The sequence below is a fragment of the Xyrauchen texanus genome, chromosome 38 (genome assembly GCF_025860055.1).
Source record: "Xyrauchen texanus isolate HMW12.3.18 chromosome 38, RBS_HiC_50CHRs, whole genome shotgun sequence".
NCBI classification, from domain to species: Eukaryota; Metazoa; Chordata; class Actinopteri; order Cypriniformes; family Catostomidae; genus Xyrauchen; species Xyrauchen texanus.
In genome coordinates, this window is record NC_068313.1 from 33,637,393 (window position 1) to 33,654,199 (window position 16,807).

Here is a 16,807-nt window from a genome sequence, read left to right on the forward strand (position 1 = left end):
GCGCGTTCTGTGTTGATTGACAGGTGATGCCTGTGTCTAAAAGATGATTGGCTCTTTTTACTGTAAGGCGGAACTTCCGTTGCACATCCATTGGCCGTTGGGTGCTCAGAGCTGCTTGGTATGAGCGTTCCAATTTCTCCCATTTTTTTAATAGAAGTGGCCCTTCTCTGCTAAATAATCTCTGACTTTATGGAGAAAGAAGCAACTATGATCCTGCTAACCTATTTTTTTTTTAGCCCCACCCTCTGTACTTTGCTCAGTCATATCTCTAGTTCTATGTTTCTGTAGCTGTATAATGTCTAAAAACAGATTGCATCATTTGATGGACACATTTGATCTTGTAGAATACATGTCTTATTTTGCTGTATGATCAACTGTTAAATATTCTATCATAATGAAAAGGGACAACAGACCTGAAAGTTAATTTACCTTTATACCAAACTGAATGTAAACAAAACAATCAAACATTTTAAACGCAAACACTGTGCATTAAGAATCATAAAAACACAAACAAGCAATAATGAGATACAAAACGGCATCATAAAAAGAAAAATGAATTCTGACAGCTTGAAATTGTCCCTCAGTTTGATAAAAGCATCTTTTTGTAAGTTCTACATGAGTGAATGTGTGATCTAATCTTTGTGTTCAATGTGTGGCTGCTTACATCCTCTGTTACAGTGTAACGGCTGTTTTTCATAATACATTGTGTATTGGTTTTACTTAATACTCCCTTTTCTCATTAGTATTTTTGTTGCAGAGTATATCCATCTTTTTTGTTGGTGTGCTAACAACCTAATTATGCTGCAATAATTGTTACATTCATGTGTTAAAGTCAAATATAGGCAGAAAACACACACACACACACACACACACACACACAATTATACAATATGTAGAAGAGAATGTAACTCACAAATATGACACTCTGGTAGGAACACTAACTCATACTCACCTTTACAGTGTCAGAACAAAAAAAAGACATTCATACTCACGACATTTGCCTTTCTTTTCTTTTTTGTTTGTGCATAAATAGTCCAAGTACATGTGTGTGTGCAGTGTTCAAGTGTGTGCTATGCATGCGACACCTGTAAAACCAGAAATATTTGGGGCCTTTCTTGTTTTGCATTTCTTGGTCTAAGTGCAATCTGTTCGGCATCTTTAGTCAAAGCCTTTTAAAAGCAGCCTCATCTTAAAGACTTTTTTGTCATTACTCTTTTCCAATGTCTCGTTTTGTCTTTCAAATATCTTTCCTGTGCACACATCATATATCTCTACATTCCAGCCGTACATTTTTTGTTGTCCATGAACACAAAGTCAACCATTGGTGAGGGGTTAAAGGTCATCCATTAAATAGGTAGACGACGAATTCGTAGGTGCACATCATGATGGCTGTATTGGGGATCTGTCTGACCAGGTGTGTGGTGAGTCCTCTGTAAAGAGCTCGATATCCTTCCTCTCTAAACACCAGACTGAGACTCTGGAAGAACGAGCGATACTTGGTACCTTCTTCCCTAAGACGGGTGCGGATTACTTCTGCAGAAGCACAAAAAACAGACAAAACAAAACTGTTCAAAAAAAAAGTCTTAAACAGTGTTTGAAGTCCACATGAATTCAAATTGACCCTGTTTACATTCATTGAATTAAAAAAGACGAGTGAATGAGTGTCAGACTAAAATGATGCCTAACATTTCCTTTTATGTTCAGGTTTGAGAAGAAAAAGAAAGATAAATAAGGAAAAATAAAAGGAAGAGAAAGAAAAATAAATAAGGAAAAAGGAAAATAAATAAATGAAGATAAAAAGAATAAAGGCAGAAAGATAAATAAATAAAAATAAAAGGAAGAGAAAGAAAAATTATTAAAAAAATAGAGGAAAAATAAATAAATGAAGAAAAAGAAAGCATAAAAAATAAAAGTAAAGAAAGAAATCAAGACAGAAAGAAAAAAGGTAAAAACTGAAAAAGAGAAGACAGAAAAAATAATAAAGACAGAAAGGTAAATAAATAGAAATAAAGGAAGAGAAATAAAAATAAAAATTAATAATTGAGGAAAAATAAAGAAAAAGATAAATTAACAAAAGAAAATAAATAAATGAAGAAAAAAGAATAAAGACAGAAAGATAAATAAATAAAAATAAAGGAAGAGAAAGAAAAAAATATTAATAATTGAGGAAAAATAAAGAAAAAGATAAATAAATAAATGAAGAAAAAAGAATAAAGACAGAAAGGTAAATAAATAAAAAGGAAAAGAAAAAGAAAAATTAATAATTGAGGAAAAATAAAGAAAAAGGTAAATAAACAAATGAATAAAAAAAGTATAAAGACAGAAATATAAATAAATATAAAGGAAGAGAAAGAAAAATAATTGAGGAAAAATAAATAAATACAAATATAAATAAATAAAAGAAAGAAATGAAGATTAAGAAAGCATAAAAATAAAAGTAAAGAAAGAAATCAAGAAATAAAAAAGGTAAAAACTGAAAAAAAGAATAAAGACAGAAAGAAAGAAACGGAGAAAGAAATGAAGAAAAAGAAAGAATTTCACATAATTTCTTTCTTTCTCCAGCAAAAACAAGCCGAGCTGAGGACCTCCGAGTTGACACTGAATGACCCACATGTTATAACTTGCTTAATATAAATTATTTGTCAACACCCCCCAACCAACCGCTTGTTACAGACCACTTTACACCAGCCAGTCAATTCCTGATGAATTCAATCATGTAAATAGGTACATAATGGCAGAAGTTTTACTTTTGGATGAACTATTACTTATCTATAAGCTAAGGTGCACTTATAGGGTGTACTGTGCATGATATGAATCACATGCAGTCTCACCGTGTGGATAGGCTAAGGAGGAGGCACAAGTTTTGGAGGTGGCGGCTGCCAGCATCATCCCAACAAAATCAGATGCATCCTTCGATGTGTCCTCCTCCTCATCCATGCGTGTTGCTGCTTTGGCCTCCAGCAGGCGGCGTTTGATGCTTTCATAGATCACAAAGTGGATCACAGTCTCTGAAATTCCCGCATAAGACGCTGACATGCCGCGGTAAAACCCACGCAGACCGTCTGTCTGATACACTCGCTGCACACACTCAAATGTATTCATACGACGCTCCCCACGGCTCCTGTGCGGAACAAAACACGATTCAGTGAATTACATATATATATATATAAAATGATTAAGACCAAAGATGGGTCCAAGATTGGCTTTAAAAGAATAAAATCACCCAAAAATAGAAATTCAGCCATCATTTACTCACCCAACTTCAAAACCCATATGACTTATTTTTTTCCTGCTGAACCCAAAAGAAGAATGCTAGGCAGAATGTTAGCCTCAGTCACTTTTCACATTCATTGCATGGAAAAATATGCAAAGAAAGTGAATAGTGATGGAGGCTAACAGTCTGCCTTTACATCTCCTTTAGTGCTCCACAGAAGGATCAAAATAAGGGTGAGTAAACGATGACAGAATTTTCATTTTTGGGTGAAACTTGGAAGTCCTGTGCTATTTAATCCTGATTCCAGAAGAATTCAGTCTTAATGGATATGAATCACAGGTCCAGATCACATTTATAATAAAACAAGCAACACATTGCCATAATCCATATGGTGCATTCATTATGTGTTTACATTTACCTGGCATCCAGTTGAAGGCGTGTCTTAATCATCCAAATTGGATTGGTTACTGTGATGGCTGTGAACCCTGATTGGTGAAGAAGAGGAAAGATTAGTTCCAATAGACTAATGTCACATTCAGCGAACACATTTCACAGACCAAATATGGGAGTGCTAACATGTTTATACTAGAGGCAGACCAATATATCGGCTTTACCGATAAATCTGTACCTATAGATTCTACAGTATGACAGCGGTCACTAGAGGTGAAATAAAAATAATTACTGACACTTTGTGGGGATTTTCTGTATCCACATCTTTCATCATTGGCAATCCACACCCATATATTTATCCACATTTAGTTATTTTCATTCATTTTTTCAATTAATTAGGTGTTCTTAATTAAAGTGAGGGCATGTAAAGAAAAACATGCAGTGAGTGGCAGTTCTGCGGATGGAAACGTCTTGTTGATGAGAGACGTCAACAGAGAATGGCCATACTGGTTCGAGCTGACAGAAAGGCTACGGTAGGGAGTGGTGGTGGCATAGTGGGTTGAAGCACTACACTGTTAATCAGAAGGTTGCTGGTTTGATCCCCACAGCCACCACCATTGTGTCCTTGAGCAAGGCACTTAACTCCAGGTTGCTCCAGGGGGATTGTCCCTGTAATAAGGGCTCTGTAAGTCGCTTTGGATAAAAGCGTCTGCCAAATGCATAAATGTAAATGGTAACTCAGATAAACCCTCTGTACAATTGTAATGAGCAGAATAACATCTCAATGCACAACATGTTAAACCTTTAGGCGAATGGGCAACAACAGCAGAAGACCACGTCGGGCAGTTTATTACGATCATAGGGTTCCTTCCTAATAAAGTGCTCAGTGAGTGTATACATAAAAGTCATTTGAAAATGTTCACAAGGAAAAGGAAAGTGCCTAAAGTTGAAGAAACACCCATACACAGAGCGTTAAACTAAATTCCCTTTACTGGTGTCTGTCCATGTGAGAGATGAGAAAATTCCAACACCAAGCCTTCGACCACACCTACACTTATTTTCCAGTCACACCCGCACACACAGACTCAGACACACACTCTCTCTCTCTGTCTCTCTTCTCAGGCCATTTGCCTGATCTTTATTGAGAGACAGATCATTTACTGGCCAGTTCCTCAGGGTTAGAGAATGGAACAAATGAAGAGAAAGTAGAGAGCAGGTATTTCTTCATGATGCAATTCAAAACCACCGGACACATGCACACACATGTTGTTAAATCATCAAATAGTTTAACCCACCAAGTTGGCTGGTTACAAATGGGTTTTGCTGGTCATTTTTTAGCTGGTAAGGCTGAGAGAACAGCTTGCTGACCAAATAAACCAGCAGAGTACCATCCAGGCCAGGCTGGGAGGCCTGCTTAAATCCGCTTAAGATGGTTTAAGATGCGTTTTGTTCAGCAGGGATGTCATCCAGCCTTTATTTATACCCATCAGAACCAATGAAACAGCATATAGTTGGATCAGGTGATCAGTATGTCTCTGTGGTCGAATATAAAGGAAGTTACCTGCAATCCCAGCAGAGGTCATGTGCACCTGTGAGGAGTCTGGCTCAAACACACAGTTCAATCTTTCCTTTGAGGTGGAATACGCAGCGAAGTAGATGGCCCTAAAAACACAGCGTGACATACATGAGTAATAACCGGTGGTAATAAAAGGTGGCTTGCTGGTCTTCGCTGGCCACCAAGCCGGTTAGGCTGGTCTAGTTTGTTGGTTCTAGAGGAATTTTGGGTTTTACTTACCATGTTGCTAAGCTGTCACAGTTTGCACAAACAATACATAAGCACTCACAAATATTGGGTTAAATGGTTGATTTTGAACTTTATGTTTTTTATAAAAATAGATTGGCTTATTTATTTTATTGAAGTATGTGAAGAATAAATGCGATTCAGCCTTCGAGTTTGGTCTTAAAAAGCAGCACAATTTTGCAAAGCTACTGTTTGGAACAGCCTTTACTTTGGGAGCGCACCAATAAACAATGCTGTCCAGGTAGGCAGCTCACTAGGATTTGGAAAAGACCAATTCTGTCGCTAGCTGTCACGTAAGGACCAATGTAGACATGCATTGTGCTAAAGCTGTTAGCGCCTTGGTGGAAATCATTAACATAATATCAACATGGGAAAAAAAACACATTGGGGGGCCTGGGTAGCTCAGTGGTAAAGATGCTGGCTACAACCCCTAGAGTTCACTAGTTCGAATCCCAGGTCATGCTGAGTGACTCCAGCCGGGTCTCCTAAGCAACCAATTTGGCCCGGTTACTAAGGAGGGTATAGTCACATTGGGTAAGCTCCTCGTGATCCCTATAATATGGTTCGCTCTCGGTGGGGCGTGTGGTGAGTTGTACATGGATGCCGCGGCGGATAGCATGTGCTATATCTCCACAATATCGCGCTTAACAAGCCACGTGATAAGATGCGCGGGTTGACTGTATCAAGAGGACTTTGGGCACATTGGGAATTGGGCTCCAGTCATAATCACACACAGTCAATGTCCAGGTGGTCCAGGTTCAAATTGAGAGATTAATCTGCCAGAACAACAGCGCCAAAACATGACTGATGTAATGTATTCTTCTGATGTAATTAAATATCAACCACAGCACAAAGTTATGTAGTGCAGCTTTAAAGGGAGCCATTTATAATTTCCAGTCATTTATTTAATTGCCATATTTGAGGTTATCCTTAATGTTCAAACAGCAATAGTATTAATGAATAATGAGTACAATTATATAGCACACAGCCAAAACTGTATATTACAGAAGCTGTAAAAATGCAACAGTGTGACCAGCATACCCGAGTCTCAGGTACATATGTAGCTTTACCGGTTCAGCCAGGATTGCATCAGTCACAGTGCTGTCTGAGTCGCAGTGTTTTCAGTATGCAGAGATCTACACACTTGTACACACTCTGATTCACATAAACTCATTTAGCTGGACATGTTTTGATTCCAAGCTTTGAGGGTGAAATAAAAACATCGGCCTGTTTTGGGGTGACAGCTGTCAATCACTGCTCTGAGATACTGTGTCAGTGGAGGAACACTCACCTTGAAGGAGCTACTCCGATTAGATTGGGCCCCAGGCCCCGGAACAAAGAGCGGGGCCCTTCCTTCTCAAGAATTAACCTAAGACAAATCGAGAAAGAGAAACGCATAAACAGAGATGCACAAAAATAATGCACTAAATGGATAAACAATAAACATTGGATTTATATCAATACAAACTGGGCTGATAGTATCATAAATGAGTGAATCAACGAAAAACGTCAAGAACATTTCCCATACTTTACTCCAGAGTCAACAGACAAAATCTTAAATTATATTTTGCATGAGGAAAATAAACACTAAGATTTATTTATTTTTTGCTTCGTGACGTTAACTTAATGATAATTAACCACCATTATCATTAAGTGTATCATCTGAAAGTGAAAGTTCAAGTGGAGCTTCAGAGTAAAAAAAGGTCACCAATTATATTCCTTCAGAAGATATGGATTTAAACACTGGAGTCATATGGATTTTTTGGAGCTAGAAAGGTCTGATCACCATTCATTTGCATTGGACCTACAGAGCCAAGATATTCTTCTTAAAATCTTAATTTGTGTTCTGCACAAGAAAGAAACTCATACACATCTGGGATGGCATGATGGTGAGTAAATTATGAGAGAATTTTTTGGGGGTGAGCTATCCCTTTAAATTGTGTCCAATGCTTTCAGTACCATATTAATAACGATCAGAAATAATTCCAGTTCCGATTACTTAACAGTTCCATTAATGATTCTTGCAGTACTTGTGACATATTTGGAAATAAAAAAATGCCTATTCTTATTGTATTGACTGCATTCAGCATTCTGTTACCAAATGTTGAGATTATTACGTAGTTTAACAGAACAGATTATTGCAACAGGTGTTAACACGTCAAAATGAATGTGTGGTCATCAACATTATGCCACAAATGCTGACAACTGCGCTTAACTTGTATTGAACCCCTGCATATTCTTTTAACTATACAGTCATACCAACCACCATCCAGCAATTACTCTGAATCCTTTGTTCATTAGAAGTCAGCCATGACAAAATAAATGACTTGTGAAAGTTTTCCATTCACTTAAACAAACCAGCTCCAAAAAGTAATAGGGAATAGGGCTGGGTATCGGATTTGGCACCGACCAAATTGCTTCAAAACAATCGAGTATCAAAAAATGTCTTGTCGTTTGGTACCAAATTTCGATACCTAAGGGGCTAATCTCATCAACGTCAGTGATAAGCATGTAGCATTCTAGATGTGCCCAAATCTAAAAGTGCCGGTGATTGGCTGTGTTTAGACATCAAGGAAAAACACTAGTTTACACCGGTTATGCCCAGAGACGCGGCTCACACGTGAAGCTGTAGTGTGTAAGTGTCTCAACCCCCATAGATGTAAAAGATGTGGAAAAGATCAAAAGTGTGGCTACATTTCACCAGGCTCGATACCAACAGCGCACGATGCAATATTTACGAGATCGGCAACACGACAAATCTGATGAAGTACTTGACAGTGCACGGAATAAACTTAAGAGCAGAAAGTTGCTCCATCTTCGACTGCAAGAAGTCCGAGCCGGCGCGGTCATCCTCTCAGAGTCCTCCTGCCACAGAGCTTCCTTCAACATGGCCACCACGAGTCCTCCTCAAACTACTGATGAATGCAGCGGCGCTATGACTGAGACTCCGACAGTTAAGGTTAACGTTTAGCAAACAAACCATCAAACAAAATCAGCTAACTTGTAGTGGTACATGCTTGTGTACTTTAAGTAAATTAACATTTATGTGCACATTGACATAGTCCTATATACACTGGGACCTACGTAACGTTAGATTGTGTTTGGATGTATGGCTATAGATAGCTAGCTAATAGTTAAAATAGTTATACGGCCCTTTGCGGTCGGTGTCCAACCTCTTAGAGGGACAAGTGGCGTTCAGCCACACGAGATGGATCAATAACAGGTCTGTGATGCCCTTAGATGTCCGGGGCTGCACGCGTGCCACAATGGGTGGATCAGCGTGTGTCTACCCTGCGCAGGTAACCCTCTGAACCCCACTCGTGATCGGGACTGGGGATTGCAACTATTTCCCATCAACGAGGAATTCCCAGTAAGCGCGGGTCATGATTTAGTCCCTGCCCTTTGTACACACCAACCGTCGATACTACCGATTGGATGGTTCAGTGAGGTCCTCGGATAGGCCCGCCGGGGCTCCTCGCGGGCCTTGGCAGAGCGCCGAGAAGACGATCAAACTTGACTATCTAGAGGAAGTAAAAGTCGTAACAAGCCAAAAGGTTGACAGTAACTGATCAAGTTTAACTCTCATTAAACTAGTTATCTTGTTAAACCGTACTTATCCATAGCGTTGGCTGAATTAACGGTTTAGCGTTCTTGTTTGTTTTCTTCCTCTTCACATTAATGTTATAGCCTCTGCCCCTGCCGACCCTGGCATGAGGAGACCAGAAGGTTCAAGAGATGAGTGTTTGAGTCTGGTTTTATTTTTTCAGTTTGTTGACTTTTTATAACAAAGTTTTTTTGAGGTAATGTTTGTAATCTTGTTAAAACGGATTTCATAAAATTGGTATCGAAAAAAGTATCGTTTAGGAACCGGTATCAATGTCAAGGTATCGGTATCGAACATTTTTGGAACGATACCCAGCCCTATTCAGGAATCTGACTACACTGGTCAGGCTCTGTGTTCCCCCTCTTAATTTTCGTTATGTGAAAAATCGCTATTATTTTTACTTTAAACATCTTGTGAAAAGCACTATAAAAATAAATCAAATTGAACTGGTTTTGGGGTGAAATTTGCCCTGGGCATTTCTTTGTATGATTTCTTTGTACATTATAATCCTTAAAGACCTTTGCAATAAAGACACACCTCTGAGACTTGTTCAAACAAAGATATTTTAAATTCCACGAAAGCACAAGTGAAATACATCTCGAAAAAGAGTGCACTTCTGTAACAGGGTGTGAGAGAAAAATGTCAATCAATCACGTACAAATAAAGCAACATCAAAGAATATGAGAGAGAGAGAGAGAGAGAGAGAGAGAGAGAGAGAGAGAGAGAGAGAGAGAGAGAGAGAGAGAGAGAGAGAGAGAATCAGATCAAATGAAATTAAACAGTTTGGCCGCTCAAGCCAAGGAGAGATCCAGACTAGGTCTAACTTTTACTTATTGGATTTTATTGTTATGAAACAACTTGTGCCTTCTTGTACTTCATTATCCAGAATCTCATTACATGTTATTATCTAATCTCAGTTCATCCAGCTGTTAGTCATACTGACTTTTAGAGGTTTAATCAGCATTTACAATATACTGTAGGAAAAGTTCACCCAAAAATAAAACTTCTATCATCATTGATTCACCCTCATGCAATTCCAGAACCTGAACTTCTCTTTCTGTGTTCCACAGAAGAAGGAAAGTCATACGGGTATGGTTTTGATGAGGGAGCGTAAATGATGACAATGTTCACTTTTGGGTGAAACAGTCCTTTAACAAGATAAAGTTCATCTAAATGTCTTTGTGGTTACTGTTTTGGCGTATTTTCTGAGATGTGTAAGCTGAGTTTAGCTGAAAAGACAAGAAGCCAGTTCTAAAAAGCAGACAGTTCCGCCAAACACACAAACTTTAGCTCAGAGCCAAGCTCCAGGACATAACGTGTTACTGTTCGGCAGCGATTGGTTGGGTTAGGGGGAGTGGAAACAATTGAGAAGAGATTAGTAATAAAGAAAACACAGAAAGAAAGTAAGAGAGGCAGAGAGAGGGGATTCAAGTTCTGCAATAATTGCAAATATCAATGCTTCTTCCTTGGTTATATATTTTATTTAGGGCTGTCAATCAATTAAATATTTTATTTAAATATTTAATTCATAGATCTGTCCGAGATAGATTTATTATAGGGCATTTTTAAGGATACGTCAATGTACACATGCCTCAGATGGGCATTGGGGGCCATCTTACTTTGGTTGCAACGCATCATAAACACAGCGTTTTTAGGTCGCTGTGGCAAGTTAAACATAGTTTGAAATGTAGAAATACACATCTTGAGATCCCTGCATTTGGAACGGTGCTCTGTCCAGCTGTGTTGTTCTCATCTTATGCCGTCAAGCAAACTTGAGTGTGGTTTGGGCCCCTCAATTTTAGGACCACAAACCAAAGTCCAAATGAGATAACACAACACAAACCCAACAATCACCTAATGTAGACTCTTCAAGCAATTTCAGAGGGTCTTTAGAACATCCAGATCTAAAACTTAATGCTAAATCTGCTGAGTAAATAGTCTTGCCTAAAACTCACAAATAGACACAGCACAGTATTTGGGTTTGTTGGTGCTAAAGGACGATGGTTTGGTTTTGCTCGGATGTGATGGAAAATCCTGCGTGCTTATGGGTCAATGACACTTTTTTCTTTGTCTGGGTCTATTAAGTTATTTAAAATACATTAAAAATGCAATTCACACACAACAATTACTTAAAGGGCACCCATTATGCCCCTTTTCACAAGATGTAATTAAAATATTTGGTGTCCCCAGAATGTGTCAGAGAAGTTTCAGCTCAAAATACCCTACAGATCATTTATTATACCATGTTGAAAATGCCAATTTTTGGGTTGGAATAAAAACAAGATGTTTTTGTGAGCTGGTGCTCCCCGCCCCATTTCCAGAATGGGCGGAGTTTTGACATCTCTGCTTCGGATAACTAGACATCATAAGCAATATGACTGACAGCGAAAATAGTGACGTTCAGCTCTATATGTTTGAACCGGGGTTAGACACGGATGAGGGAGAAACTCCGTCAGAAGTAACAACTTTGAGAATGAACCAGGAAGTTTCCGAATGGTTATTTGATAAATGTATTTATTTGTTGTAGAGGGTTTTCAGCAGTTTTGCTGAGCAACACACACACACGCACACAAATACTGTTACAACGTTCACTTTGCACTATAACGAAACAACACACACAAACAAACATGTCCGTCGGCAGTGTCAGTCAAAAGTCATGGGCGGGGCCTGTACAAGAGATGTCACTTTGTACAGAATCGGCGAACAGCTTGTTCTGAGACAGTGCTTATGAGTAATGGGGATTAAAAAAAGTGACTGGGTGGATTTTTATAATTATAGGGTGGTTGTGTACACACACATTTATGTTCAAACACCATGTAAAAGTGAATTTTGCATAATAGGTCCCCTTTAAATACACCTCTACAATGATGAACACATGTTCAATTTCTGAGCTCTAACTTGGGCTAAGCGGTGAAACAGTTTGGAGTAAAATGTTTGAAAAAGAAATAATGGCACAAGTAGTTTGAATAATCCTTTTTTAAAAGAAATAAGAAGTGAAATAATATTAATATCTGAAAACTTTCTGTCCACCAAATCAAAGTCAGGTGGTTTAACTAGGTCGCCTAGACAAGAAAAGCTCAAAACAGACCTATAAAAACACTATTTTTGACATTTATATGAAAAGGCACATTTTGTTCAGGACAATTGGAGTAATCGTAAGAAAACCTCTGAATATCCAATATCAAAAATGCATTATATTTGTACAAAACCTTGAATTCAGGGAATACTATGGAAATACCAAGGTACATATCCAAAAACATGGTAATACCATAGTAGTTTCAGTTCCTTTTTTTTTTTACATAATCACATAAAAAATAAATATCCACGTAACCAAAGGATGCACTATACAAAATGCTTGTTACATAAGGCGCTGTAAAGAATTTCACTAATATAAATGTACGTACCTGAGGCTATCAAGGGGCCCTGGAGGGGCCACACTGGCTCCATTCATTGTGCTCAGATGCACCTCAGAGAGGCAGAGTGTTACTAAAGAAGACTGAAGCCTCGTCTTAACCACCTCTAACGGACATGTCAAGATTGCGCCAACTGTTCCCCCACATCTGTGAGAGAGAGCAAAAAAGAAATGACTGAATTGTGTCAACTGAGTTGCATTAGTTTAGTTTAAACTTTCGTGGCCTTTTCTTTTCCATTTTTCTATTAATCTTTCTGACTTACAGGAATGGAATGGAACAAAAAACGTCTTTTGCAGCCCTGAGGGCAAGTTCAATTTCCAAGATTGGCTGAAACTAGCAGAGCTTTCAAACGTTTCCTTTTACTCCAAAGAGTAAGAAACACTTGAGGCAGTGTCTCCGAAAAAGACCAGAGACCGACAGTGAAACTTTTACAGAATGGGTTAAAAATAAAAACAGCCAACAAAAAGTTTAAATATGCCAAACACACTCAGTAACAGTCAACAGCATGCAGTCTGGGGCATATTTAGAAGAATTTTCACCCAAAAATGGAAATGGTGTGATCATTGTGGAGTGGTGATGGCGTAGTGGGCTAAAGCACATAACTGTTAAACTGTTAATCAGAAGGTCGCTGGTTCGTTCCCCACAGCCACCACCATTGTGTCCTTGAGCAAGGCACTTAATCTGAAGTCTCTCAAATCGTCAGAAGATGAGCACAAGTGTAAATATATGATGTCAAAGCTTTATTTTCGCTTTAAAAGAGAAGTAGTTTGTCTGTCATCCACTATGAAAGGGAAAAAATCTTTTAAATATTTGTTAAAAGGTTAAAAATACAATTCTTTATACTTGCATTTCATTTATCTATTAAAATAACACTGTATGTTTGAATATCTTCAATGAAAATCAACGATGTTGTTGATTAATAACAGCTTCGCTTGAATGCGCAAGCTTGTTCTCCTGACGCAGGTGATTGAGTCTTAAGTGTCCCAATGTTTAGTGGATGAACACCCTTACCAGTGCCCGAACTAGAGTTCACAATATACTGATTCACGACATCGGGAGCTAGGGAGCTGATTGAGACACGCAGAAATGGATGGGTGTGTCTCAATTCCTGATGGGAGATTTGCTATTAGCTGCCTTGACAAAGTGTATCAAACATTTGTACTCGTGCCTGTGGATTTGGGTCAACAAATCAATCCACCCCTTTCTGGGAGTACAGTAGGAAAATCATATACACACCAATGTAAAATATCAACTGTCCCTCACAGTCGCGTATATGCGCTCATATTGAGGGAATCCCTGCATGAGTTTGATTCAAGCGGGAAACCCCACTATTGCAGTGCAATTCCACTGCAGGTCGCGATGGAAAGTTAAGGAATCAAACACAGCAACAACTCTGAAATATCTGTAAATAAAGCCAAGCAACAGAGAATAAAATAGTGAAGTATTCCTTGGATCCCATGTTGTTATTTAAACAAGCATAGCAGGAAAATTATTTTAAGCTGCTTACTGACCTAACCTCATGTATACGGGAGTAAATAAAAAGCTGCAAACACAGTGCATGTAAATGGGAATGCCATTTTCCAGCCTTAAGAAGCGTTCTCGTGTCCATGTAAACAAGCTCATTGACCAATCGGTGGAATAACCCTGATTTTTCAAATCACAGCTTTCATGTGTCTTGGCATGCTCTCTACCAGTCTTTCACATCGCTGTTGGGTGACATTATGCCACTCATGGCGCAAAAATTCAAGCAGCTTGACTTTGTTTGATCATATTTCAGAGGTTGGCAATGGGGTTCAGGCCTGGAGATTGGGCTGGCCATGATCTGGTGCTCCTCCATCCAAACCTTGATTGACCTGACTGTGTGGCATGGACCATTGTCCTGCTGGAAATCCAATCCTCAGATTTGGGGAACATTTTCATAGCAGAATGAAGCAAGTTACCTTCACAAAGACTAATCTGCCCGATTTCAGCCTTGCTAAAGCACTCCCAGATCATCACCGATCCTCAACCAAATTGGAAGACCACTGGATCAAGACCCTGTCATGTCCAGCCCAATCTCCAGACCTGACCCCCATTGAAAACCTCTGGAAGGTGATCAAGAGGAAGATGGATGGGCACAGGCCATCATAACAAAGCCGAGCTGCTTGAATATTTCCACCAGGAGTGGCATGATGTCACCCAACAGCAATGTGGAGAGCATGCCAAGACCCATGAAAACTGTGATTGAAAATGAAACGCTTCCCAAGTTAAAACATTATTAATTTGTTGTTTAAAAATGAACATGAACTTGGTTTTTTTTTCCTTTGCATTATTCGAGGTCTGAAAAACTGCATATTTTTTGTTTTGACCAGATGTCATTTTCTGCAAACAAATGCTCTAAATGACAATATTTATATTTGGAATTTGGTAGAAATCTTGTCAGTACTTTATAGAATAAAACAAAAAATTTCATTTTACTCAAACATATACATATAAATAGTAAATCCAGAGAAACTGATCATTTTGCATTGGACTCCTCATTTTTTCCAGAGCTGTGGATAATAAACCAATAATAATAATAATAATAATATGTAAAAGGTGTAATGTAAGTAAAACATTTAGAAACTTTTCTTACAAAACAGTTCAGTGGCAGAACCATGATGGTATTGGATGGTAATACAAAGGTAATTTGATGAATAGCATGGCACTTTCTGATTTCAATATTTATTTATCATGGTATTTAAATGGTAGCCTAGTAAGGTCCTTCAAAGTATGCCATGGTATTACCATCGTGGTAGTGTCCAGAACACATGGCATTACCATGAATATTTATGTTTATGTTAATACTGCGTCATTCTTTTGTACAGCTTACTAATGCAACTTTTACTAACAACACTGGGTAGATGGAAGAAAATTCTATATTCATGTCAGTAAGTTTTAGAATAAAAAAAGGCACTTTTTTGTCTGTAACATTTAGGCAGAGAGTTCAGTTTTGCAAATATTCAGAATGAACGAGAGATGCAGCTCATGTTCCTATTTTAAACACTGTGCCAGTCTGATTGAGAGCAGATATTTACAGCGCAGTTTCCAATCACTGTAGAAGGCACAGTGGGCACAGTGTACCAGTGCCAGGCAGGGTGGATCCCTCATGCCAGTGCGAGGAAAACCCACAACCTCCCGTGACGGATCAGTTACCCAACACCAAGATCCAAAAGCAGACCCTTGCGGTTTCAAGTTAACTACAATCCTGAATGTGGTCGGAGTTAACTTTAGAGAAGATTTGTTGTTATTGTAATGTGTCTTTGTTTGTTTTTGGTTTGCCTGGGAATGTTTTTATAAATAAAAATTCAAAATACTTGAGGACTCTGTACATAGGCCTATATATTGTCATATTAATATCACTGGCGCTAATTTTATCTCTTGGCATGTTCGTCCTAAATTATATTTAGTGATCCGCATTACGTCATTTATATTGAAATATGTGTGCATTTGTTGCTTTTCTGTCTCAGAATCAAGCCGCACGTTATATATTGTTTGATTTAATGTATTTGTGATCAAATCTTGATAATGGTGACTTACCCTCCAGCATACAGATGCACCAGTGTGTCTCTCTGGCCCATCTCGACTCATGCTCTCCGGGATCCACCAGGCTGGGCAGCAGTGTTATTGTTCGTGTCTTTGTGGAGCTCATGCGGGTTGGTGTGAGATCAGCGGGAGCAGTCAGCCAGGCTGTCCGACCTTAGTACGTCTCAGCGCGGCTTTACCTTCAACCAACTCCCGATGCTCGGTCGTCTGCAACCGCTTCCTCGACAGTTGGGCTAAAAGTGAGTTTTTGTGGTCAAAAACGGCCTACATATAACTGACGTGGGTCAATATCCAACTGGAAGATAATCGGAGGGTTAAAAGAGTAAAAACATACACGTTTACCCCGTACGCACTTCACCTTCATGCATACTCTCACATTCACAACTGCGACGTGAATGCGGTCACAGTTCACATCTCGATGGACCAATCGAATGTCGCAAAACAGAAACGTTGATTGGTCAATTTTCCTGTACGTCACTAGAACCCGCCTGCAGCATACCGCTTTCACGTGATCAGCGGCCAGACACAGGGTGACCGCGTGTCCAGAACTGTAGACATGGTGCCTAAAAATGTCCAGCGCTTTGAATAGCAGTCTGTGGTCCACAAACTTCATATCGTAGATCACATGAGGCGAAAAATGCACAATTTTGCTAGACTTAACTGAACAAGTCTTCAAATGTCTTATTTCTACATTCAGGCGGTTTAAATATATTTTTAGAAGGTTTATATAACAAAATACTTTAATTATACAATCTAAATGCACATGTTCAATCTTACATCTAAATACAAATGTTTAGAAATAGGGAATGTATGGCACCATG

At 38.7% G+C, this 16,807-nt stretch overlaps 1 protein-coding gene across 1 annotated transcript; it reads right to left on the reverse strand.

The window, feature by feature from the left end:
• Nucleotides 1-420: 420 nt before the first annotated feature.
• LOC127631968 (solute carrier family 25 member 36-A-like) lies at nucleotides 421-16,372 on the reverse strand. Its single transcript, XM_052110409.1, has 7 exons — nucleotides 15,981-16,372; nucleotides 12,414-12,569; nucleotides 6,697-6,774; nucleotides 5,166-5,266; nucleotides 3,633-3,699; nucleotides 2,832-3,121; nucleotides 421-1,533 (listed from the first exon to the last, which is right to left on the reverse strand). The coding sequence occupies exons 1-7, from the start codon at nucleotides 16,019-16,021 to the stop codon at nucleotides 1,340-1,342; spliced, it is 927 nt and encodes a 308-aa protein (XP_051966369.1). The 5' UTR covers nucleotides 16,022-16,372; the 3' UTR covers nucleotides 421-1,339.
• Nucleotides 16,373-16,807: the final 435 nt, after the last annotated feature.